The 25357-nt window shown below is 38.7% G+C and overlaps 2 protein-coding genes across 2 annotated transcripts; one reads left to right on the plus strand and one right to left on the minus strand.

Annotated features, from left to right (window-relative positions):
• Positions 1–16129: 16129 nt before the first annotated feature.
• On the plus strand, positions 16130–18655 carry LOC148719888 (adenosine receptor A3-like). Its single transcript, XM_088739330.1, has 2 exons — positions 16130–16192; positions 16292–18655. Exon 2 carries the CDS (start codon positions 16329–16331, stop codon positions 17331–17333), a length of 1005 nt encoding a protein of 334 aa, XP_088595456.1. The 5' UTR covers positions 16130–16192; positions 16292–16328; the 3' UTR covers positions 17334–18655.
• A 2885-nt stretch (positions 18656–21540) lies between these two features.
• On the minus strand, positions 21541–23141 carry LOC148719889 (adenosine receptor A3-like). Its single transcript, XM_088739456.1, has one exon. It carries the CDS (start codon positions 22886–22888, stop codon positions 21842–21844), a length of 1047 nt encoding a protein of 348 aa, XP_088595582.1. The 5' UTR covers positions 22889–23141; the 3' UTR covers positions 21541–21841.
• Between the last annotated feature and the right edge of the window lie 2216 nt (positions 23142–25357).

A 25357-nucleotide genomic window follows, 5' to 3' on the forward strand; every position in this document is an offset into this window, starting at 1 on the left:
ACATATGCGGGAAGCAATCTTGAGAACGTTCAGTTTTGTCTAAATGAAGACCTAGAAAACGTCTTCAACTGGCTACAAGCGAACAAACTCACGTTGAACATGACTAAAACCGAATTCATGCTAATAGGGTCGAGGCAGAGACTGAATACTCTCACAGCTTCACCAACAATTAGAATGAACGATACTCAAGTGAGCCAGGTTACAGCTACAAAATCGCTTGGTGTAATAATAGACGATAAACTCGATTGGCAGAGTCACATCGAAAAACTAACGAAAAAGATCGCCTCTGGTATCGGGGCCCTAAAGCGAATTAGGCACCTGATCCCAGCATCAACCTTACATCTCATCTACCAAGCTTTAGTAAAACCTCACTTTGATTACTGTGACATTGTTTGGGGTAGCTGTGGGAAAACGCTACGAGGCAAACTGCAGAAATTGCAGAATAGAGCAGCCCGTGTGTTGACATTCTCTAACTATGATGCTGATGCAACTGAGCTACTCGAGTTTTTAGGGTGGAAAAATCTTGCACGCCAGCAGGAAATCCATAAAGCCACCATGATGTTTAGATGTCTGCACGGGCTAGCTCCAAGGTATCTATATTCAAAGTTTACGTGGCTTGACTCCGCTTATGACCTCAGGGACTCTGAGAATAAGCTCAATGTTCCGCTATCGCGCACTAATTATTACAGATAAAGCTTTAGCTACAATGGCGCCACATTATGGGACAGTCAACGCGATATAAGGAACACAGAGTCTCTGGGGTTATTTAAACGTAAGATCAATGACATTCTTTAAGTCTAACGCACGGCATTCACGGAAAACAGCTTTAGTGTTATAGTATGTAGTTTTAATTTTAAATATCTTAGCGTATGTGATATGTATTTTTATGGGCTGATGAATTGATCGTGTTTAAATAAAGATTAAATAAATAAATAAATAAATAAAATAAGGGTCGACTTCTCTTCCCCTCCAGGCTTTCTGTCAAGTCAATTAATCAAAAGTGTAGCCATGACATATAGTTTTTGCAGGGAGCGCTACACTTCGGTACTTCACTGGTGGGCTGAGATTACCATATGCTGTTGACTATAATTATAGAGTTGGTTGCTTCACTTTACTTTACAAAGCGAGAAAGTGTTTGAAGTCAGAGTCGTGCTAAGTATGATATTTGATAATTAATGTACTGATGCGTTAATGTAAGATATCAACAAGTTTACGTTAAATACATCAACGCCTTTGAATAAGAGCTGTTCTTACAGAAACCATTACTGAATTGATTAGCATACTGACACGCCATGAATTGCTAAAGAGAGAGGTAGTCATGGTTAAATTGTTTCTGTTTTTTATAATCACAATTGGAAAAATCTCCATGCTAAAATAAGAAGGACACTATTTCAGTTTCTTACTTTTGGTTTCATTAGTCACACGACTAGAATCTTGAACAAGACACTTCCTTCTAAAAAGGAAAGTGGTAAAAAGTAATTTTCTCAGACTAGTTACTGCCATTCATCTTTGTTTTGCGAGGAAAGCGTTATTTCACTTTCATACTCTTAGCTTCCCTGATCATACGATAAGAATACTAAACAGGATACACTTCCTTGCTTATGGGTAAGCAGCAAAATATGGAAAAGAAATCAACTTGCATTCCTTTCCCGTTTAAGAATATGTCTTTACCTCCTCAAATCAGACACGACACAGAAACCAAGTTTATAAACAAAAACTTCTTAAGTAAAAGAGGGAGCCAAATTGTTTTGCAATGCACCTGATGGGCGAAACTGGAAAGTGATTGTGACTTTTTTCAACCAATCAAACTCAGTACATTGTTTTCACACGAGCTGCTTACATTTACCTTTGCTTCTTGCTTTTGGTCTTATCGTTCAAACAATTAAAAGGACCCTTACCTATCTGTTATCCCTTCAATTTCTCAGAGTGACCATGATGGATTTTTCCTTACGAGAGAGTAATTTTCCGTGAAGTGTCAAAGTACTCTTTTTGGTTTTGCTTTACGTTGCTCTCTGATTGGCGGGGTTTCTCGCGCCACTTTCACAACGAATCAGATGCAACTTGGTCGCCTGCGTTTCCCCGCGCATTAGGTAGTTTGGTTGTTTTTACTTTGAGTTCTCTCATTGGCTCTTAAAGGTAGTTCCTTTCTTCTGATTGGCTGTTGTGATAACTTTGAGTTTGGTTTTCAATGAAGTAAAAACGACCAAACTGTTTGAAGCGAGGGAAAACGCCAGCGACGAAGTCGTGATTGGTGTTTGTTCGCATTTGATTGGTTAAGGGGGTGGCGCGAGTTTTCTGAACTAATCGATATAGATAGATAGATAGATAGATAGATAGATAGATAGATAGATGGCTTTATTCAAAAACTTAGCAGCCAAAGGGCTGAATTATGTTATTGCTACAATACAAAGTAAAGATATAGAAAAACTAGACAAAAGAAAAATTACAAAATGTATTTGAAATGTGAAAAAATAATCTATACCTGTATATAGCGGTTATAAATTAATGACAGGAAGATCGTTTCACCATTACTCTGAGTTTCACCCAGCTTGCGCTGCGATCGTCAGACGGTTAATTATCGATGGAAAACATGCCGTGCTATGAAGTAAATTTATGAATAGAAATTATAGTTAAAATAATAGGAAGCAATTAAGAAGACAAAAGAACTGTTTTTATTGGTTTCGCAAGTAGAACTTGTTTTCATGGCGGCACTTGAAAATTAGTTCTGGTCGTTTGTTTAATGAAGTGGATTTGTCCGCGGTGATAATGAGGAATTTTTCGGCAAGGCAGAGGTTGCATGTTCTTGAATTTCCTTTGTAAGATGCGGCTTTGTGGATTGTCGACCAATGAATGGAGTAGGGAATGTTGGTGCTCTTAAGTTCCCAAATGTATTTGGATAGCTCGATGCTGTTAGCGTAGGCTTTCTTTCGGAATGAGAGGGAATGCTGCGTGTATCTTTGTTTAAAAGAATTTTCTGTTAGGCCGATGTAGTTTTTTGCCCGTTTGGTCTTTGTTTGTGGTGACTTTAGCCTTGTAAATTAAGGAGGAAACGAGGCAATTGTTCTGTAAGGGGCAGGCTTACTCTGCAGTTGCACTTGCGGTCTTGGCTGGTCGGGGGGGGGAGGGGGGGCTCAGAATTTTCTCATTGTGCCTCCTTATAAAAGAATCCATGTTGTCCATACAACTGTTGCTGACTTTTGTGGTGTTTTTGTTAAAGATTTTGTGGTATTTGTGAGAGGTGGGGAAGTGCTTCTGAACAAGTGTAAGGAAAGTTTTAACGACGTTAGTTTGGACGTTTTTGCTGAAGGGGGGGTTGAACCAGATTATCTGTCTTCTTCTTCTTTTTGGGCGTTCACGGGAATTAGGGGGTGAAGGTCTGGCTGGCTTGAAGTAGGAGAGATGGGTGTTATATCCGCTTGATTTCAGGGCGTCTTCGTATGTGGGCTTGGCTTTGTTGAACACATCTTCGTTGCAGGAGAGGTCACAGATACGCCGGTTAATAGACTGTGGAAGGTGCTTGATGATGGAAGGGGGTTGGTTGGATTTAGCGTGGACTTAGAGCGGATGGTTGTTGCGTTTTCTGTAAGGGCAGTATGTTCCTTTCGTTAGGTTTAGTGAGACATCGAGGAAGTTGACTGTCTTTAAGTTGGTGTTTATGGAGATTGAAAGGTCGTATTGTTTACCTGTATATATAATATATATATATATATATATATTTATTAAAAACTGGATCATTGGATAATGCAATTCAAGACTTTTTATTGGCTTAGCCATTATGGTATATCAGCCAATATACCATAATCTACAAATATGGTAAGCGTACGCGTCAGCTTAAGATCAAAAGGGAGCTAAAAAATCCAGTTTCTTCTTACAAAAAAATAATTTCTTGGGGGCGTTTTTAATAAAACAATTATTCCACTCGCGCTTGTTGGATATGAGATGATTATAGCCAACTCGGCACTACGCGCCTCGTTGGCTATCTATCATCTCATATCCAACGCGCGCTTGTGGAATAATTGTTAAATATATGTCAGTGTATAAAAGACGACAAGTTAAATAATCAGAGATATTACATAATTACATGTTCATAACTGAGATAATTTTAATTATAAAACGGTGCTACCCTTCAATGCATTGTTATTAATAAAACTTAATTGTGTTCCTTTAGTTGAAAACTTGGCGAGACTAAATGTTCTTTTCTTCCTTAAATTGTAATGGCAGTTATTATCGGGAGGCAAAAGTTTTTTCAATTTGTGTCCTGGTCTGCTTGCTTCCTTAAATAGTTCACATGTAATCATATGACGCCTCTCCGATAGTTTTGCCAAACCAGTTTCATCCAGTGCTTGCTCGTAACTTCTGTCCGGATGAATAATGCGCAAGGCACGCTTCTGACATTGCTCCAGGTCATTGGATAGGTATTGTGGTAGCCTATCATGAAATACTGTACAGGCATATTCCATCACTGATCGAATACACGTGGTGTAGAAGGTTGTAAGTTCCTTTGGTTTAACTTGAGCTCGTTTAAGTTGACTCAGAAAGTATAAACGCTTGTTAACTTTCTTGATAACTTCATCCACATGATCATTCCACTTGAGATCGTTTGCTACGGTTACGCCAAGAATTTTGGCTCTGCTGACGCAATCAATGTTCTTTTTATTGACCTGTATTGGCTCAAAGACCCTGTTGGGTCGTGCAAAGCTAATCCGCAATTCTTTACATTTATCTTCATTCAGTTGGAACTTGTCAGCAAACACTTGTTGGGACAGGTCGTCGACATACTGCTGGATCTTAGTTATAATACTCTTTAATACAGTTTCAGCTATGGTTGTATCGTCAACGTACTTCCATATTGGAACACCGATGGTAGAGAGGTCATTGATTCTCATGGTAAACAGCCATGGACCAAATTTAGTCCTTTGGGGCACTCCAGATGGAATTGCCCCACTTTCAGAGTAGCATTCCTGGGCGACCTTGATGCGTTGTCTGCGGTCCGTTAGGAAATCTTTTATCCAAGCGACAATACCGCTAGGAAGGCCAAAAGTAGAGAGCTTCTGCATCAAAATCGTGTGATCGATGACGTCGAAGGCCTTACGAAAGTCAAATAGGACGACACGAACAGTAGCACCATTGCCGTCAGTAGCGGTCAGCGACGCGTGAATCATACAGATCAGCGCAATGGTAGTATTGGACCCTGGGACCGTTCCATATTGGTGTTCATCTACCTTTGCGAGTATAGCAGGTTTAATTAACAAATAGAGAAGCCTTGACTGTGCTCTGTTCTGTAGTAAAGCACTTAGGAAGCGGCTAGAGCACGAAAGAAGTGTAGGGAGAAACACTCGACTACGTCTCGTGTCTCTCCCCCCCTTTTTGAGTGCTCTAGCCGCTTCCTAAGTGCTTTACTACAGAACAGAGCACAGTCAAGGCTTCTCTATTTGTTTTATAATAAATAATCCGTTAAATTCCCCACACATCACTTGCAATTTCCAAACAAACTTTATTTTCAAAGCGAACAACCGTGTCGTCAACATGCTCTATACTCTGACAAAGCACGCTTACAATAAGCCAATCAGAGTCCCTGTTAGGATGGGCGACCAAACTTGATTGGATGAACAAGACCAAAGCTGCCAAAATATCAAACCATCAAAAGCTATCACGAAGAATCGCAAATATTGCTCAATAATTCGAATGTTTAAAAGTACATTTTTTTCGCACAAAAACCAGTATCTGTAGTAACATGATTAAATGAAATCCGGCCGAATTTTGGCCCATGAAAACCTGGACGTTATCAACGTGACAATTTGAAAACAACTGCTTAAAGCTTGTGGTTGGAACTCGACAAACTGCTGCGCTGTGTTGTTCTGTGAATAAACAACGGTCGAATTTACAGCAGCGTGAGGATTTTCTGAACTGGTGGCTGCATCAGAGGGACTTGGCTGCGATGGTCCTCCATTCAATGCACCAGAGAGGATATCTGAACAAGCCCTTAGCTGTTCACTGGATGGACGAGTGTTGTAATTCCTCAGGCTAGGTTCACTGCGATGACGAGAGATAGCCATTATGTGCGGCAATGGAACTTGCGCGTTGGACAACAGCGTGATTGTAGTGGCTCTGACACTATGGTTAGTGTAGATACTCGAAAGAGACGCTAGTTTAGAAATTTCTTTCATTATTCCTTCAATTTTGTTGACCCCCAGAGGCTAGTTGTCGTACCAAACTTTAACTTAAGATTTCACAGCTCGCTTTGGGTACTGAAAAAGTGCTTCGCAGGCAGGATTTAACTTCTGGATAGGTCAAGCTCTTTGTTCCTCATTTCGTGGAGGTTCTTGGCAACTTTTCTTTCACTACACCAGGCTATTAAAAAACGGCAACGAAAAAAACAAGATTTTTATTTGTATTTTGGTGTTCATTTTCTAGAGAAAGTTATATTTGTTGGTTAGAAACGTGTGTGTGCTAGCCAGTTTTAAAATCTTCCACTTTCCTTGATTGTTTTTTTTTTTGGCAAGAAAGTTTAGCAAATGTGCGTCCAATCTATTCAAGGTTTTCATATGGTATTTATTATATTTTTGCAACGAAAAAACTCACCTTCAAAAACTCGGATAGCCCATTTGGTGCATTGTTTGGTTTTCTTTGTCTCTTCTCTTACAATTATCTCGTCCATTGCGGCACTTGACATGTTTTCAAATGTTTGCCTGTTTAAATTGCCGCCGCGCTCATTGTTTTCGTAATTAAAAGGGTAGGTCGCATTGTCATTGACAGTATCCTCTAAATCGATCGACGCTAACAGCTCGTTTTCTCTTTCGTCTTCTAGGTCGTAGAGGACTTCTGGGTCGAATTAAAAACGCAAGATAAGAATTCGGCATTTGGTCCGCCATGTTACAAATTGGCAGATGGTGTGACGGCTTCAACTCCATGTTCTCTACTCGGATAGAGCACGCCCTTTCAACCAATGACAGCGCGCGTTATATCTGAACTTTATTATAATGTATTCCATCACACATTCCTCAGCAATCTTGGATAAAACAGGTGTTAACGATATCGCTCGTAGGTGTTTGTTAACGTCTTTGCTTCGGAATTGGAAAAATATCAGCCTCTTTCCATGACTGGGGAAGTCTTTGCTCTTTAAAAAATTGGTTGATAATATCTGCAATTGGATCAGCAAGGTCAGCGTTTTCTTTAAGAAGTCATGCCGGAATACCGTCAGGTCCAGTAGCTTTAGATGGATTTAGAGGTGATAGTTTTTTGAAGACAGACAGGGTGGACACTTGAAAAGGAGGAGCTTCATTAGGTAGTTGTTCAGCGGTGTTGGACTGAAGAGGATCAAAACCACTCATTACGGCGGACAGAAAGGCAGAATTGATGACATTGGCGACATCGTTCAACGAGCGCAAAAAAGTTGGTCGTCCGCAATCGATGTGTTGGTACAAAGACGCCAGGTCCGGGTCCTGAGATGTTGACATTCCACTTAAATTCTTTACCTCGCTCCACCGAGTGGCTGGCTTACTCTCTTTCAAGTGTTCGACCTTAGACTCATAAAATTTGGCTCGGCAAGACTTCTTTCCCGATTCACCTGATTTCTTAAGGCGCGATATTTTGCATAGTCTCCATGGGCAAGTGCTTTCTGATGCTAACTAATGAGGTGCTTTAACTTCCGGTTTACCCAGGCCGGCTCATTAAGATGAATGGTCTTCTTTTTTAACGGAAGAAGAAAATTAATACCGGTGTTAACAATGTTCTCCAGTGTTTTTACTTTATCTTCACAACTGTGACCACTTTCAATCCATGATTGGATGTCCACTTCTTTCAGATATGTACACATTGCCAATCGTTTTGTAGGTCATAAATCTCTAGACATTCTCGTGATCTTGAACTTGGGTTGTTTTGAGCGCTCAAGGGGCTGGACGTCGATGGAATAATGATCGGACAGACCAAAGGCAGTACGTTGGATAGGCGAATCGTAGAACTAATTTAGATTAGTAAAGACAGGATCCAAAATGTTAGCACCACGCGTTGGAAAGTCAATAATCTGGTGTAGTTTGAAGCAGGTTCTTGGACGTGAACATTTCTTAAGGAGGCTTTGGCTAAAATCGTCGAGTAATATAATTCCGCATCCAGGGAAACGGGCTTCAACTATTGATAAACAATCCGAAAGATAGTTAAGCATATGCGTATCGATTGCACTTGGTGGGTGATATAATGTGCCAATAACAATACTGGTGAAACCTCTTGGGAGCCGGGAAGGGCGCAGTTGAGTCCAAAGAATCATAGAGCGTTGTTTTACTGTAGGGTAAAACAGGAACAACGTTTGTCTAAATTTCTCCAAAAGTACACCGATTCTGGAATGAAACTACGCACTTAGTTGGTTATAATATTCTAGTTTTTAAATATGTAAAAATCTCTGCGGGCCCGCCTCTACTTTTCATAGTGGTAATTCGCGAACGAAGCTCACAAATCAGATATTGCATAAATTGGCAATGTTTTCATCTAAATTTCTCGACAACAAACGTTTCAGACAAATGAAAAGTGCAAGACTTTGAAAGAATGTTATCTTCTAAACAATACCCGAAGAGAAATCTCGCCTCTAGCTTTAATATTTTTAAAAAAAATTGATGAACCTTCATGGAGGACTTCTCTACGTAACTAAAAACTTGTACCTTACATCCCTTGCATATTATCCAGATTCCGAGTACTGTACCTTCTTTCATGGGAATTTGAGCAATCCAAAATCCTCTGACGATACACCGTTATACTTGTCTGTCATTTGAAACATGTTAAAGTTGGCTGATCTACACGAAACTATCGTAACACCGGTCATTTGTCATAAACATGTATGTTATCACGATGGCGTGACGCTGGATTTCTCCTCTAAGTTCCCATCAGGTCGCTCCAAAGGAGATGAGAAATGGACATTTTTCGATATTTCAGCAGATTTCCGTGCGTTATGAGGTAAAAACAACCAAAAAAAGAGAGGAAAACCTTGATTGAACGGACAGAGATGAATAACATATACGCATGCGCCAGGTTTTGCCGCGGAAACACGGATTTTGAGTCGTTCGCATGGTTGATTTCCTATTCTGTTGCTTCGAGGCGTCGTACTCCTTGCCGCTTTTCTTTTACAGAACAACCTCCAAAAATTTGGTAAACCCCCTAAAAATTTTCAAAAATTAATTTTCTCCTTTAAACCTTTGGAAATAGGAACGTGCCTTCGACGAAAGGAGGGTTCCTCGGTTTTAAAGGTCAGCCCTTGTTATTTTCCGCTAAATTTTAGACCTAGGACACTTGAGCCCGCGTTGTTGACCGCATACCCGCTGACGTAGCATTTCATTATTTAGCTCTGTCGATTGAACGTTCGTAAACACTGAGAGTAGGAGTATAAATCACAACTTGTCAGCGGTAGTACTATATGTAAAACTCACCACTCGTGCGAAAACTATCACAAAGTGGAGATTTTGAACAATTCAGTAACCCCTCATTACAGCAAATGAAAAAGGGATTTTATCACAATCATTTCCTACAAATCTAGCTTTTTTCATGGAATCTTTTACATGCTTGAACATTATTTTGGCTTTGAGCCTTGAGAATTCTTTTCCTGAAAATAAAGTGCCAACAAAATTGCAAAAGTTCTTGCTTTCGGAGTCGCATGGACCGAGGAGTACAGATTTGTCACTGATGAACTAACAGGCACAATCTTCTCAGTTATTAGCTTGATAATCTCCGCAGACTAACGTTATTGAACCGAACGATCTCCTTCTTCTTCCTGGTGAGCCGGCCACCTCAGGGGGAAATTAAAGAGATCTTTGACTTCCTGTCGTGTAAATCACCGGAAGATTGCGTTATATTCATCTTTCTTTAAGCTTATAAAAGATATCCGGGAAAAAATGTGGAAAATAATCGTGATGAAGTCGCTGTTCTTTCTCCTGAAGAAGCTGAAGCAATCCAGATTACATATTAACCATGAGGAGTTTCATTCCAGTTAAGAGTTGTGCTTTCTGTGTTTATAATGAGTAGTTTGAGAGGAAAAGAAAGGAAACTCTTTATTCGCACTATTTCAAGAGGTTACTACAGATTATAAAAGTCAGAATATATAAAAAACAGTAAATTCAATAATCAAAAGTAAAATGTGCACAGTGACCAAAGTAGCATAGCTTTCGAGTTGGCCACTGTCACGTATATATAACTGGTGTATCTTAACATTTACACAAGACTTACTTTACTTTAATTCTATATGTACACTAACCAAGGTATTTATACACAATTAGTATTATAAACAAAGAGGATAGAGAAGTGAGTAAATAAGTAAATAAATAAATAAAAATTTAATTAAGTTAAAAGAAGGAGAATTAATTTTTTTTTATCTTGAATCAAAAGAACAAAGACTAAGAACAAAGAAACTAAAGTAAACCAAATCAATGCATTCTAAGAAGTAGATTCCGAAGGTAGCAGATATAGCTTGAATTGTTTGGAGAAGGAATTATAAGTCTATTATTTCATTGAATCTTTCATTTCGAACTCTGTTTTGATTTTTTCTTGATCAATACATATGGAAGGAAACATTGACTGACTCGATTGCACTGCGGCGGGGATAAGTCTCTCGTTATCATATCTTATGCAAATTTTCTGACAGTTTTCTAACAGTTTTCAGATGATTAGAAAGATCTCAGATTCGAAATATCTCAGTTCCTGTCACCCGGAAATGACAACTGCTCGAACCTGGTATTTTTAAGGGGAGGCAATATGTAGTACAAACTGCTATTGTGGCAACTGGGTTTTACATGTAGTACTACCGCTGACAAGTTGCGATTTATACTCTCACTCTCAGTGTTTACGAAAGTTAAATCAAGGTTTTCCTCTCCTTTTTTGGTTGTTTTTACCTCAGAACGCGCGGAAATCTGCTGAAATATCGAAAAATGTCCATTTCTCGTCTTCTTTGAAGCGACCTGATGGAAACTTCGTGAAGAAATCCAGCGCCACGCCATCGTGATAACGTACATGTTTATGACAAATGACCGGTGTTACGATATATAGTTTCGTATTACATTTAGTCCAATTGTTAAATAGTTTATTGCGCCAAGGGCCAAAAATTATTACATTTGGAACTTACATTTGGAATTCATCGGAGAACTAGACCAGCAGCTGTCCCATTACATTCCCCGGTGATGTTCCAGGGGAAAATGTCAGAGTGGCTCCAACCATCGAAGCGGCTTTGTGCAATATATTATTAAGCTTTATTGCCACAACAGCGAGCTTTTTGGTCACGTGGCTCCAACCATGAACTTTTTTGGTCGTGTGGCTCCAACCATTGCAGCGGCTGTGTTCAATGTATTTTCAAGCTTTGTTACTACAATAGCGAATGTTTTGGTCATATGGGCCATAAAAAAGACACCTTCATTGCATACACCAGCTGATAGCTTCCAATTCCGCTTGTGTACTGAGTTCCACAATCTTTTGTATTTAAGCTAGTGCCTACCTGACAGCCAAAAGTTTTATAAACTTTTCCATCAACTCCTACCCCAATCATTTTCCTTTGTCAGAGATTGTAACACACAACAATTTTGGCCGGCCACTTTTTGCCCTGCTTTACGATTTGCGGTGCTGCAAAAGTCTTACCTTCAATTCCTGCATTTTCGAACTAAATTTAATACTTAGTGAATCACTCACATGCTACGAGAGGTTTGTCAGTGGTTAACTGTTAATGAACTATCGTCAGTTCAAAGAAGCTACTTCAATCACTCATGCAAAATGAAATGACTTACATATTTCTTTTGTTTTCCTCCTCATTTTCTTTCTTAATCTTAGCGCGTTTCTCTTTTAACGGCTATACATGTATGGATGCTAACGGGACACAATGTCAAATCCAATCGTTCGCCTTTTGTGTCAAAATGAAAATAACTGGGCCTCATTTCATCGTAGAGTTTCAGGCATCCCTTTCAATTATGAGGAACTGTTTTCCGACGCTGTGTTCAAGTTCTTGGAAGCTAAAGCCAAATCCATAGGTAGCTACGTTGGTTATCTGCTTCCATCACTCACGACGGCAACTTCATTTCTGTTAGCCAACAGTTACGCGCAGTCTTCCTAAACATTTACACCATGACTGTCGGCCACCAGGGAACTAGAAAATCTGGCGAGCCCCCAGGCCACCCTCTAATATATCTACCTCCTTCTTCAAGCACTAAACCACTGCCGAGCCGGCGAGCCGCCAAGCCACTCTTTTATATATTTACCATGTACTAAAGGCACTAAAACCACTGCCGAGCCGGCGAGCCGCCGAGCCACTCTATTATATATTCACCACTTTCTTAAGGCACTAAAACCACTGCCGAGCCACTCTCTTATATATTTACCACTTTCTTAAGGCACTAAAACCACTGCCGAGCCGGCGAGCCACCAAGCTACTCTCTTATATATTTACCACGTACTTAAGGCACTAAAACTACTGCCGAGCCGGCGAGCCACCGAGCCGCCGAGCCACTCAGGCTCTTATATATTTACCGCGCACTTAAGGCCTTAAAACAATTACAGAGCCGGCGAGCCACTTGAGTGGGATAGGCCTTCAAAAGTGGCCCTGTATTCTGTAGTTGCTTATTTTCAAGGGACGTTCAAATAATGGTTGTCTAAACCTAGTGGGGCTGACGTGAGAGCCACAAAACTTTTGCCGCCGTTCGCGAAACATAAAAATGCAATTGAACTCAAAGTATTTTTTCTGGAAATAGTTCATCCAGACCTATATTCTGGCAAAGTTTGGGGATTTTCGATTCTTTCATATTGTACACCTCCGGGCGATATTTCCAGACGGCCGCTCTTAAGCGGCCATCGAGTTTCTTTCCTATTGCAATCACAATAAACGGCTGACTGTCTAGTTCAGGTATCGCTGTTTGAAAATGCATCTAGCCGCAGTACAGTGTATTTTCATAATGCCGACTGAGCGGGCAAGATGAGCCTATCTTGGAGCTTTTTTTTTCGTTATTTTTGAACGAGGAAGTGTTTAGTGCTCTGAACGCGTGATTAAGGAGGCCAAGAATATAAAACTGAAATAACGCTTTCCTTGCAAAACAAATACAAAATTCGTTTAGAAAAGCTAATAAACTGAGAACTAGATCGCTTTCCAGCTTCTCCATCTTATATAGAATAACATTGCATCTTAGTTTGCTTTTTACTTCAGAACTTTCCGTCCATGCATCGTGTGTACTTTTAATCTTTCACTCTCAGACTCTGAAACTTAAGATTTGTTTAACTTGTAACTTCTTCTTACAGCACCAATATATTATTCAGCCGATAGTATTGGAGAATAAAGCAACTTATCAGTTTGACAGTGCAACCAGTAACGTAAGTCCTCATTCTTTAAGGGGATTTACAGTGATATTTTTATGACTGTTGCATTGAGAAAGGAGACTTGGTAGTTAGATCATTGAAGAAAGGCATATAATATTGAGTTAATCCATTTATCTTGCAGAGGAATATGATTTTTTTTAAGGTTATTTCGAACGTCCATTGCAAAACATTTTAGTTTTGTAATTTCCGCTGGCGGGAATAGATTATTTATAAAATTACTTTTATACCTTCTACCTTTTTAAAAAGAAGTGTCGTGTTTGATATTCTAGTCGTGTGACTGATGAAACCAAAAGTAAGAAACTGAAAATAATTTTTGTTTTGCAAAACACTCGGCGGATACGTAAAAAAAAATCTATTATGAGAAAGAAGTGACAACTTGAGAAGTGAAAAAAAAAAATTTACCAAATAGGGAACAATTTTTTAATCACTTTTTTAAATATAGACTAGTGAGCAGCACTTCTGCGAACAGTAGTTGTAAAACTTCTTTTATTTTCCGACGCGTTTCGTCTAACTGTCATAGACTTCTTCAGGGAGTTTTACAAGTATAACGAAACGCCTGTATTTATTAGCCAAAGTTACGGTGGCTTGGCCGGACTTACGGCCAAGGTAATCTATTATGACGTCATTACAAGCCACGGTACTTTATTTACAATTTTTCTGATTCATGATTATTGCACGATTTTTTTTGTTACTTTAACTAGCAGTCTCAGTCTACCCATACATAAAATAAAAATTTTATACTTAAAATTTGTATTTATAAAATATATCATCTAGAAAATTTATTTAAAACAATACATCCCTGGTGATAAAAAGATCTCTCGGCGATTTTCGTTTTGAAAGCGGTTAAATAAAGCAGATTGCTTTGTCTAGAGTTACACTTGTGTAAATTTCTTTGTTAAAAGCAAAAAAAAATTATCTTCAAAATTTAGGGCATTACCCCAAAAAACATTTTTTTGTAAGCTAAAAAGTATATTCCTGGGGTCTTTTTTTCATGAAGCGAAGGTCGCTTAAGAATGTCTATTGCGAGGCAACTGCTTGTCGAACCAGCAACAATTCTACGGACTCTCCGAGATCTACATTTAATCTACAAATGGTTTAATTAAGTTGTAATAAAAAGGAATTGTACTCTGAGTCGTCAAATTACAGCGAAGACGGCATCACTAGCTCATGTGTTTGCGCGCCTTATAAATTATTTGCTCTACGTGTTTGTCCCAACGATGGCTTTCATCAAATACCACGCTTTGATAAATAAACTCGTGAACCCTAATAATTGGCCATGGTTTTCCAATCAGAAGGCCTTGGGGCGGTCCCAAAAAGCATGGCTTCAGTTTTTGTGACATCAACAAACAGACTATTACTAGAAAGACAGCGGTAAATCTTGTACAGTTCTTCGTTGAGCTTTTTTGAAATAAAACAGATCGAAAGAGGCTTTGGAGGACGCAGAGAATCGAACTGTAACGTCAGCAAACATAAAAATACTACATTTAGACATCGCTTCCGTTAGATCGTTCGCATCAAGAGAGGATAATCCTCTCTTGAAGTCACATATTCTGCAGCTACTTCTCAAAGTTAGAATTGCCAAAATCAATTTATCCTCTTTTGCCAAAGAGAGAGAAACGGTCACATGAAAGAGGAGTAAAGGGGTTCAGAGGTAAAAAAGTTAAATTTCTATATGTAAACGCAGCTCTTACACTCAGTAGGGGTGGCTCAGTAGCATTTTGGCATGAATGGATTTATTCTACAAGACCGATCTTTTGAAAAAATAATAACTAATTTTCAGGATTTGTTTTCGCACAGCTAAACGTTTGTGTTATTTCATAACTTAGAGTAGTGTTAAATTTCTAATTAAAAACACAGCATCCATACGCATTGTTTTCTCAGGCACAATGCCAGGCTAACGGAGCAGTTATGAAAAAAATTCAATTTTATTTTCCTATCTTAAATTTTTATTACTTGTGCCAAGTAATTTTCTCAAAGACAGGTGATTTTTGGTTGATTAGTTTTTGCATGTTCATGTCCATAAATATTGAAATGTAGCATTTTTCTCCCGAGCGTAGTTTAAGAACTAGAAGTTGCCAAGCTATGTTACATGATCGAATTAAATAGATTAACAGCCCTCTCTATCAGATAAGCTGCTGAAAAAACTGAGGCTCTTCAAAAGACGACTCAGATGTAACAAATGATGTTCTTCAGTTATATGAAAGTCAAACGCATAGAGTTGAATCCCAATTTAAAGGTGCCACTGAGGCGGTAAGGTAGCTTTCACGGTAAGCGATAAATTTTTCCGATTTTGACTGTTAACGGTAAAATTTGGAGGCCTTCAGGACGTTAAAGAGTTAATTTATAAGGCCTTTGACAGTTCAACATGTATCAGGAATATATGTCCCTATGATTTTAAACCAACTTAGAGTTTTTTCACAAGGTATATGAGTTGGAGGTTATTTCCAGACGTACCTAGTCTTTCTCCGACCGAGTGAAATGAAGCTATGACCCCCATCAATAAATAATTACTACTTTAAAACAATACCAAAGATCCCGATATTACAGGTAAAAACAATGTCAATAGAATTTGGCAAATCTAATATTTCTAATACTGGGCATAGTATTTTCAAAGCGCTGATGAAACTATGGCCGCAAACAATGTACCAAACGTCAACACAATCACTTTGAATTCTCATTGGCTAATGAAAATGTGAAATTTGCTCTGATTGGTCGCTGAGATCACGTAGCTATTGGTTCTTCGATACTCAGTTGAAAAGTACTCTTATGACTTAAAGATAACATTATTACATTTAGTCCAAATGTTGAAGAGTTTACTGCGCCAAGGGCTGAAAATTATTACATTTCGAACTTAATTGAATTCAGGGTCAGTTGTAACATGTAGCTTTATAGCACAGACGCCTTTCGAACCCAAATTCGTAATAACTCGTACAAACAACCCTCACTGATTTCATTTGTTTTCCAGAGTTTGAAGTTGCTTTTCTTCCACTGGATCCTGAGCGATGAATTCATCAGAGGACTCGACCAGCAGCTGTCCCATAACATTCCCCGGTGATGTTCCAGGGGAAAATGTTAGAGTGGCTCCAACCGTTGCAGCGGCTGTGTTCAATGTCTTTTCAAGCTTTATTGCTACAACAGCGAACTTTTTGGTCATGTGGGCCATAAAAAAGACACCTTCATTGCATACACCATCTGCTGTATTTCTCTTCAACCTGGCATTATCAGACTTCCTTGTCGGTATTTACGTCCAACCCCTATGCGCCGTACACCTTTTGGCTGCTGTGGCTCACAATCTCTCCCTGTATTGTACGACTGGCGCTATGCTGTACCCATTTGGTGTTTACCTTTCGTTTTACTCGTTCATGACCATCGCTGCAGTAACTGTTGATCGATACCTCGCGCTTGTTTTACATCTGCGATATGCTGGCATCATTACTGTCAGGCGCGTGATCCAATTTAACATCGCAGTTGTGACTGGTACCTTTCCAATTGCGTTATGTTATTGGTTTGTGAGGATCGACTGGATCAGAACTGCTGCTCTCTTTATTGGCCTTTCCTTGACTATCGTGGGCATGTTAGCCATTCCCTTCTGTTATTACCATATTTTTATGATTTTGCGGCGACATAAAACGCAGCTACAGGATCAAAACAACTTAGCAAAGAGGATTCACGGATTTTCAAAGAATGACCTCTCCAAGTACAGGAAATCTGTCCTTGCAATTCTGTACGTACTTGGTGTAATGATGTTAAGTTATTTGCCTGGCACAATTAGTTTTGTGTTGGTGAATTTCTTTGACGTGGGCGTAATTAATATAAGCAAGAAAGTTCTTTTTGTCTCAGCTATGGTGGTGTTGTGGAATTCTTCGTTTAATCCATTATTTTATTGTTGGAGAATTACAGAAATTCGACGGTTTGCGATCTCGAAATGGCAACGCTTATGTAGAGTCAGCCGTCTATCGCACAATACTGTGCTCGTTGAACCAATCAAACCGTTCCACAGCAGATAAATCGACACACCTTGCAACTTCAAGTGGAGCTAAGGAGCCCACATGAATTTAACCCTCGACTGAAATGTTGCGGCGCACGTTTGGCTTTGCGGTCCATCGTAAGTGATGTTTTTCTTGCAAAATTGAGTTTAATCAGCGAGGGAAAACAATGTATAAACAAACAAAATGACAATGATTGCAAACACGAAGCTTTGTAACACTGGACACATCATGAATTTAGAGTAAAAGTACACAAGCTATATCCAATAATACAGAATAATGAAATTCAGGTAAACATATAGACGTAATCATCAGGGATTTTTTCTCCGAGAAAATGACAAAATATAGTTAGGAACAAAAGCAGCGAGAACTCTTTCCTTCATGTTGGATATCAACCAGCCTCTTAGTCACTTTAGGGCGGGTCCACATTTAAAAAGTAAAAAGTGACACAGGACATTTTAAACTGATATACGGATAGCTACGAGATAAACGCTACGAGAAAAAATATTTTCTGATGGCAGAACTAAAAGGGATGACGGTATATTTTCTGCTTATTTAAATTTACGTGTATCTCGAACGAGTTCTCATCAGCTACTTCTTTATTTTAATTCATTTGGGGCATCATGAAGATAACGTGATTTAAAAAAATGGGAGATGATTAGTCTTCCATAGTGTCACTGTGATTTTTGAGATAGCCTTTTTCTTTGAAAGTCCTCAAGTTTGCAAGCGAAATAATGAAAAACCTTTGGCTATCATACTTTCGTATCGGTGGCATCAATTACGTTTAAAAGTGTTCAGGAGAGTTTCCTGCTATGGTTTTATATACAATAGCAATTGAATAGTAAGAAAGACTGATCAATTTAAAGTTCTCAAATCCGGTCTTAGGGTCTAGAAAGATATTTAATTAAAAAACACATTGTGAAGAATATTAAAAGCAGTAAAGGGAAAACTGACCCCACAGACTGATCTATTGCGCTGAAAAGCATCCAGGTCAAGCTGAGCTTGTTACTAAAGCAAGGTTATCATTGTATTTGCGATACACATATCTCTTTCCAAATGTGAAGGTTGCAGGTCAGTCAATCCAAGGGAAAAGGTAATCTTAGCTCTGTACGGAGATAAGTGAAGTTACTTGTCGCTAAAGGTTTTCGCAGCTCTTTAATTTGTCAGCTGTTTCACTGCTCAGCTCTCTCGGTAGTAAGACGTTAAGTTCGTGTGTTTTCTTGGTTGTGTAAAATATCCTCAGAAAATTTGATTCTTTCTCGCTGTCGATCTCATCGACAACAAGGCCTGTAAAGAAGTTAGTAACTTTACTTCACAAAGGAGTAAAAAAACATAGTCTGTCCAAGAGAAAAAGACTTATTTTGAAAATAAAATTCCTTTTCTAAAAAATGTTGTTGCAACGTCATTTGGACCCCACACAAACCACTAACGCTTTACAAAGAAAGATGCGAGTAAGATATTGGCAAAAAAGAAAAAAAATTCACACAAAATAGATAACCATGTGGTTGAAGGTTCGAGCCACTTTCAAGATCTTTTCAATAATTACCCTTCATTTTTCTGGCAATAGCTTAATAGAATGAAACAAGAGATTTTAAGAAAGGGAAATATCTCTTGAGAAGAAATCCGCGTACACTCACTTTCAGTTGGAACTAATTTGGTCACGTGATGCGTTTTAAAACACCAATCGCGCAAGGGCTGAGATAGGATGGGTTAGATAAAAAAAAGACACTTTTCAGATGAAAAATTTATCTCATCTTGTCACCCGTTTGCTGAAAACCGAATGTATTGTTCAAGGACCGCCTCGTGTACTAACTGTAAATTTCTCTTTCATTTATTTCACGGTAGTTATCCTAATTTGCCAAGCTTCTTCTCTTACGGAAGAAACATAAGAAGAAACGAACAAACACCATGACCTTTCGTGCTAATTTTAGCACTTTTAGTGATATCAGTAACTGCACAGTCGAATTTGATGGAATTTCTCCAAATGAAAATCTTCCTGTATCTATTTTTCATAACGTTGTCAACATTCTTTCAATCCCTGTTGCAACAGTGGCGAACTTTTTTGTTCTGTGGGCCATAAAAGAGAGACCTTCGTTGCACACACCAGCTTCGGTGTTTCTGTTTGTACTTGCGCTCTCCGATTTTGCAATTGGTGTCTTCATTCAACCGTTGATTGTCATAAGATCTTTTGGCGCGTTGACCCATAATATTCGCTTGTACTGCACGTCCAACGTTATAATTCTACCTGTGGGTATCGTCCTCGCTGCAGTGTCCTTCGTCAACATAACAGAGATAAGTTTGGATCGATACCTGGCATTAGTACTACATCTACGATATCCCTAAATAATCACTGTAAGACGTGTGGTCACGTTTAAAATCATTACATACGCTGTGCTCTTGCCAATGTCGATTTACTTCTGGTTCTCGGAGGAGTGGTTCCGTATGAGAGCTCTTGTGGTTGAGATCACATTAGCAGTTATCTGCATCCCACTCATTCCCTTCTCGTATTATAAAATTTTCAAAATATTGCGACGGCACAAAAAACAGATACAGAATCAAAACGTAGCTACATGCATGCAAGGATTTTCTGAAAATGAAATTTCCAAGTACAGAAAATCCGTATTTGCGATTCTCTACGTTCTTTGCGCAGTCACCTTAAGTTACATACCATGTGGAATATGTGCGTGGATCCAGATAATGTTCCAGATGGAGATAAACGAGTTTTTGATTAGTTTTGCAGGACTATTGGTGTTACTGAACTCTTCAATAAATCCTCTTGTCTACTGTTTGAGGATGACTGAAATTCGACGGTCTGTGGTTATGAATTCGAAATTACGTAGCATATTTGGCGTGGATCGTGCAAGACAAGTTCGACCAGTCGGAAAAATCACACGGTGAGGGAGCGCGCAGAAATTTGCCCCATTCGGAGCATCAGCAACCTCTTACGTCTCCATCAGCCATTGATATCAACAGAATGTCCTGCCTATTTCCAAAACTTACCTTAATTGTTAGATTTTACATGATCAACGGCAAAGGTCGCTTAAAGTAAGAGTAATTATCTATCCTTGAAACTTTTAAACAACGCTTTTTGACGTTTCCAAAGGGTCTCTTGAGTTTAGGGGAAAATGAAACCACGTGTTGCATCAAGTCACTATACCTTGCGTAGATGCGTTAAAAATGAATTTTCACAGAAGGAGAGGGAAGTGTGAGGTGGGAGGGGGGGGAGGGGAACTAGAGAGAGTCTGGAGTAGGGAGGGGGATGCTGCAGCGGCTACGAGAGCGTCTTGATGAAACTTTAAAAAATACCAATTATATAACATAAGGATTCCCATTTACTTCACGAGTAGTATAACTGAGCACTATGGCACACAGCAATTCAAAGGAGATGATTTCGTACTAGGCGGTATAAATAAGCCAATCACCTAGCTGGTGTATAATCTATTTTTCTGATTGACTGTGTACCGTAAAAGGCTGATAGTTTCTAAAAAAACTGCTTGGGGCTGCGTCGGTGGGGGTAATGAAATAATTTGGATATATCAACAAAGTTGAAATGGTAAATTGGCAACCGTAACGATTACAAAAGCTGACGTGTCCGAAAAATCTACTTTTGGACACTTAAAGAGCATTTTAAGTGTTATTTTCGAAAACAGTGGAGGATCCCTTTAACATTCTTCATAATACGTTTTTTAATTAAATATCTTTCTAGACCCTAAAACCGGATTTGAGAACTTTAAATTGATCAGTGTTTGTTACTATTCAATTGCTATTGTATATAAAAGCATAGCACGAAACTCTAGCTCTTGAACACTTTTAAACGTAATTGATGCCACCGATACGAAAGTATGATAAGCAAAGGTTTTTCATTATATCGCTTGCAAACTTGAGGACTTTCAAAGAAAAAGGCTATCTCAAAAATCGCACTGACACTTTCCAGAAGACTAATCATCTCCCATTTTTTTTAACCCCTTTATCTTCATGATGCCCCAATGAATTAAATAAAGAAGTAGCTGATGATAACTCATTTGAAATACAAGTAAATTTAAATAAGCACAAAAGGCACCGTCATCCCTTTTAGTTCTGCCATCAGAGAATATTTTTTCTCGTAGCGTTTATGTGGTTCTTCTCTATTGATTAACTATAGGTAAATGTTGTAAACTTTCATGTTTTCAGTTTACTCCAAACTTTTACTCTAACATCATCAGAATACATATTCTCCATCGCTGCTTTTGTTCCTAACTATTTTCTGTCATTTTCTCGGAGAAACAATCCCTGAGGATTACGTCTATGTGGTCACCTGAATTTCATTATTCTGTATTATTGGTGATAGCTTGTGTACTTTTATTGTAAATTCATGATACGTCTAGAGTTACAAAGCTTCATGTTTGCAAGCATTGTCATTTTGTTTACATTTTGTTTATACATTGTTTTCCCTCACTGGTTAAACTGAATTTTGCAAGAACTGACATCGCTTACCGTCGATGGACCGCAAAGCCAAACGTGCGCCGCAACATTTCAGTTGAGGGTTAAATTCATGTGGACTTCTTGGCTCCACTTGAAGTTGCAAGGTGTGCCGAGTTATCAGCTGTGGAACGGTTTGATTGGTTCAACGTGCACAGCCTTGTGCGGTAGACCGCTGACTCTACATAAGCGTTGCCATTTCGAGATCGCAAACCGTCAAATTTCTGTAATTCTCCAACAATAAAATAATGGATTAAATAAAGAATTCCACAACACCACCATAACTGAGACAAAAAGAACTTGCTTATATTAAATACGCCCTCGTCAAAGAAATTCACCAACGTAAAACTAATTGTACCAGGCAAATAACTTGATATCATTACACCAAGTACGTACAGAATTGCAAGGACAGATTTCCTGTACTTGGAGAGGTCATTCTCGGAAAATCCGTGAATCCTCTTTGCTAAGTTGTTTTGATCCTGTAACTGCCTTTTATGTCGCCTCAAAATCATAAAAATCTGGTAATAACAAAAGGGAATGGCTAACGTGCCCACGATAGCTAAGGAAAAGATAATGAAGAGAGCAGCAGTTCTGATCCAGTCGATCCTCAAAAACCAATAACATAACGCAATTGGAAAGGTAGCAATCACAACTGCGATGCTAAACTGGATCACGCGCCTGACAGTAATGATGACAGCGTATCGTAGATGTAAAACGAGCGCGAGGTATCGGTCAACAGTTACTGCAGTGATGGTCATGAACGAGTATAACGAAAGGTAAACACCAAGTGGGTACAGCATAGCGCCAGTCGTACAATACAGGGAGAGATTGTGAGCCACAGCAGCCAAAAGGTGTACGGCACATAAGGGTTGGACGTAAATACCGACAGCGAAGTCTGATAATGCCAGGTTGAAGAGAAATACACCAGATGGTGTATGCAGTGAAGGTGTCTTTTTTATGGCCCACATGACCAAAAAGTTCGCTGTTGTAGCAATAAAGCTTGAAAATATTGTCAACACAGCCGCTGCAATGGTTGGAGCCACTCTGGCATCTTCCCCTGGAACATCACCGGGGAATGTTATGGGACAGCTGCTGGTCGAGTCCTCTGATGAATTCATCGCTCAGGATCCAGTGGAAGAAAGACTACATCAAGCTCTGTAAAAAAAGTGAAATGAACGAATTTGGGTTCGAAACGCGTTTTTCCTAAAAAGCTACATGTTACATCTGACCCTGAATTTAATTAAGTCCGAAATGTAATAATCTTTGGCTCTGGATGCAATAAACTCTTCAACATTTGGAATAAATTTAATAACGTTACCTTTAAGTCATAAGAGCAGTTTTCAACTCAGTGTCGAAGAACCAATAGCAAAGTGATCCAAGCGACCAATCAGAACAAAGTTTACATTTTCATTAGCCAATGAGAATTCAAAGTGATTGCGTTAACTTTTGGTACACTTTTTGCGGCCATAGTTTCATTTGCGCTTTGAACATACTATGTCCAATACTAGAAATGCTAGGTTTGCCAAATTCTATTCACATTGTTTGCGCCTGTAATATCGGGATCTTTGGTATTGTTTTAAAGCAGTAATTATTTATTGATGGGGGTCATAGCTTTACTTCACTCGGTCGGAGAAAGACTAAATACGTCTGGAAATAACCTCCGACTCATATATCTTATGAAAAAACTCAAAATAGGTTTAAACTCATAAGGGGTATATCTTCCTGATACATGTTGAACTGTGAAAAGCTCTATGCATTAACTGTTTAACGTCAAAGGCCTTAAAATTTAACGGTCAAAATCGGAAACATTTTTCAGCAGCTTACCTGATAGAGAGGGCTGTTAATCTATTTAATTCGATCATGTAACCTAGCTTGGTAACTTCTCGTCGTTAAACTACACTCGGGAGAAAAATGCTACATTTCCATATATATGGACATGAACATGTAAAAACGAATCAACTAATAATCACCTGCCTTTGAGAAAATTACTTGTCACAAGAAATTAAAGTTTTAAGATAGAAAATGAAATTTGAATTTTTTTTCATAACTGCTCTCTTAGCCTGGGATTGTGCCTGAGAAAACAACGGGTATGGATGCTGTGCTTTTAATTAGAAATTTAACACTACTCTGAGTTACGAAATAATACAAACGCTTACCTGTGTAAAATAAAGCTTAGAATTAAAATAATTCTTTTTTTCAAAAGATCAGTCTTTTAGAATAAATCCATTCACGCCAAAAGGCTAGCCACCTCTTTTGAGTGCAAGAGCTGAGTTTGCATATGTGAATTTAGATTTTTCACCCCAGAACCCCTTTACGCCTCTTTCATGTTGTAACGTCGTCGGAAATGCCGTGTGAACTCAACGAAGACAGCGAGGAACAAACACTCGATACGTGAACACAATTTTAATAGAATAAAAAGTGAACACGCTTTCATCCGAGCTACACACTTATAACTCGGCCAGCTAACAAAATTTCATGTAAAACAAACGAAATATCGTCACACATGTGACCGTTTCTCTTTCTTTGGCAAGAGAGGACGAATTAGTTTTGGCAATTCTAACTTTGAGGAGTACCTGCAGAATATGTGATTTCAAGAGAGGACTATCCTCTCTTGATGCCAACGATCTAACGGAAGCGATATCTGAATGTAGTATTCTGATGTACGCTGACATTACAGTTCGATTCTGGGCGTCCTCCAAAGCCTCTTTCGATATGTTTTATTTCAAAGAACCTCAACGAAGAACTGTATAAAATTTAATACTTTCTTTCTAGTCATAGTCTGTTTGTTTGTGTCACAAAGACTGAAGCCATGCTTTTTGGGACCGCCCCAAGGCCTTCTGATTGGAAAACCAATAAAAAGGGTTCACGATTTTATTTATCAAAGCGTGGTATTTGATGAAAGCCCTCGTTGGAACAAACACGTAAAGCAAATAACATCTAAGGCGCGCAAACGCATGAGCAAGTGATGCCGTCTTCGCTTTAATTTGACGACTCAGAGTGCCATTCCTTTTTATTACAACTTAATTAGACCATTTGTAGATTAAATGCAGAACTTGGAGAGCCGGTAGAATTGTTGTTGGTTCGACTAGCAGTTGCCTCGCAATAGACATTCTTAAGCGACCTGCGCTTCATGAAAAAGAGACCCCTAGGAATGTACTTTTTAGCTTACAAAGAAATGTTTTTTGGGGTAATGCCCTAAATTTTCAAGATATGTTTTCGGTTTTAACAAAGAGATTTACACAAGCATAACTCTAGACAAAGCAATCTGCTTTATTTAACTGCTTTCAGAACGAAAATCGCCAAGAGATCTTTTTATCACCGCGGATGTATTGTTTTAAATAAATGTTCTAGATGATGATATATTTTATAAATACAAATTTTAAGTATAAAATTTTTATTTTATGTATGCGTAGACTGAGACTGCTAATTAAAGTAACAAAACAAATCGCGCAATAATCATGAATAAAAAAAATGGTAAATAAAGTACCGTGGCTTGTAATGACGTCATAATAGATTACCTTCAAGTGAAGATCTGCCTGGGTATGCTATGGCTTAGTTCAAGTCTTATAAAAGGCTGTTGTTTTGCT

The sequence above is a fragment of the Stylophora pistillata genome, chromosome 11, assembly GCF_964205215.1.
Source record: "Stylophora pistillata chromosome 11, jaStyPist1.2, whole genome shotgun sequence".
Lineage (NCBI taxonomy): Eukaryota > Metazoa > Cnidaria > Anthozoa > Scleractinia > Pocilloporidae > Stylophora > Stylophora pistillata.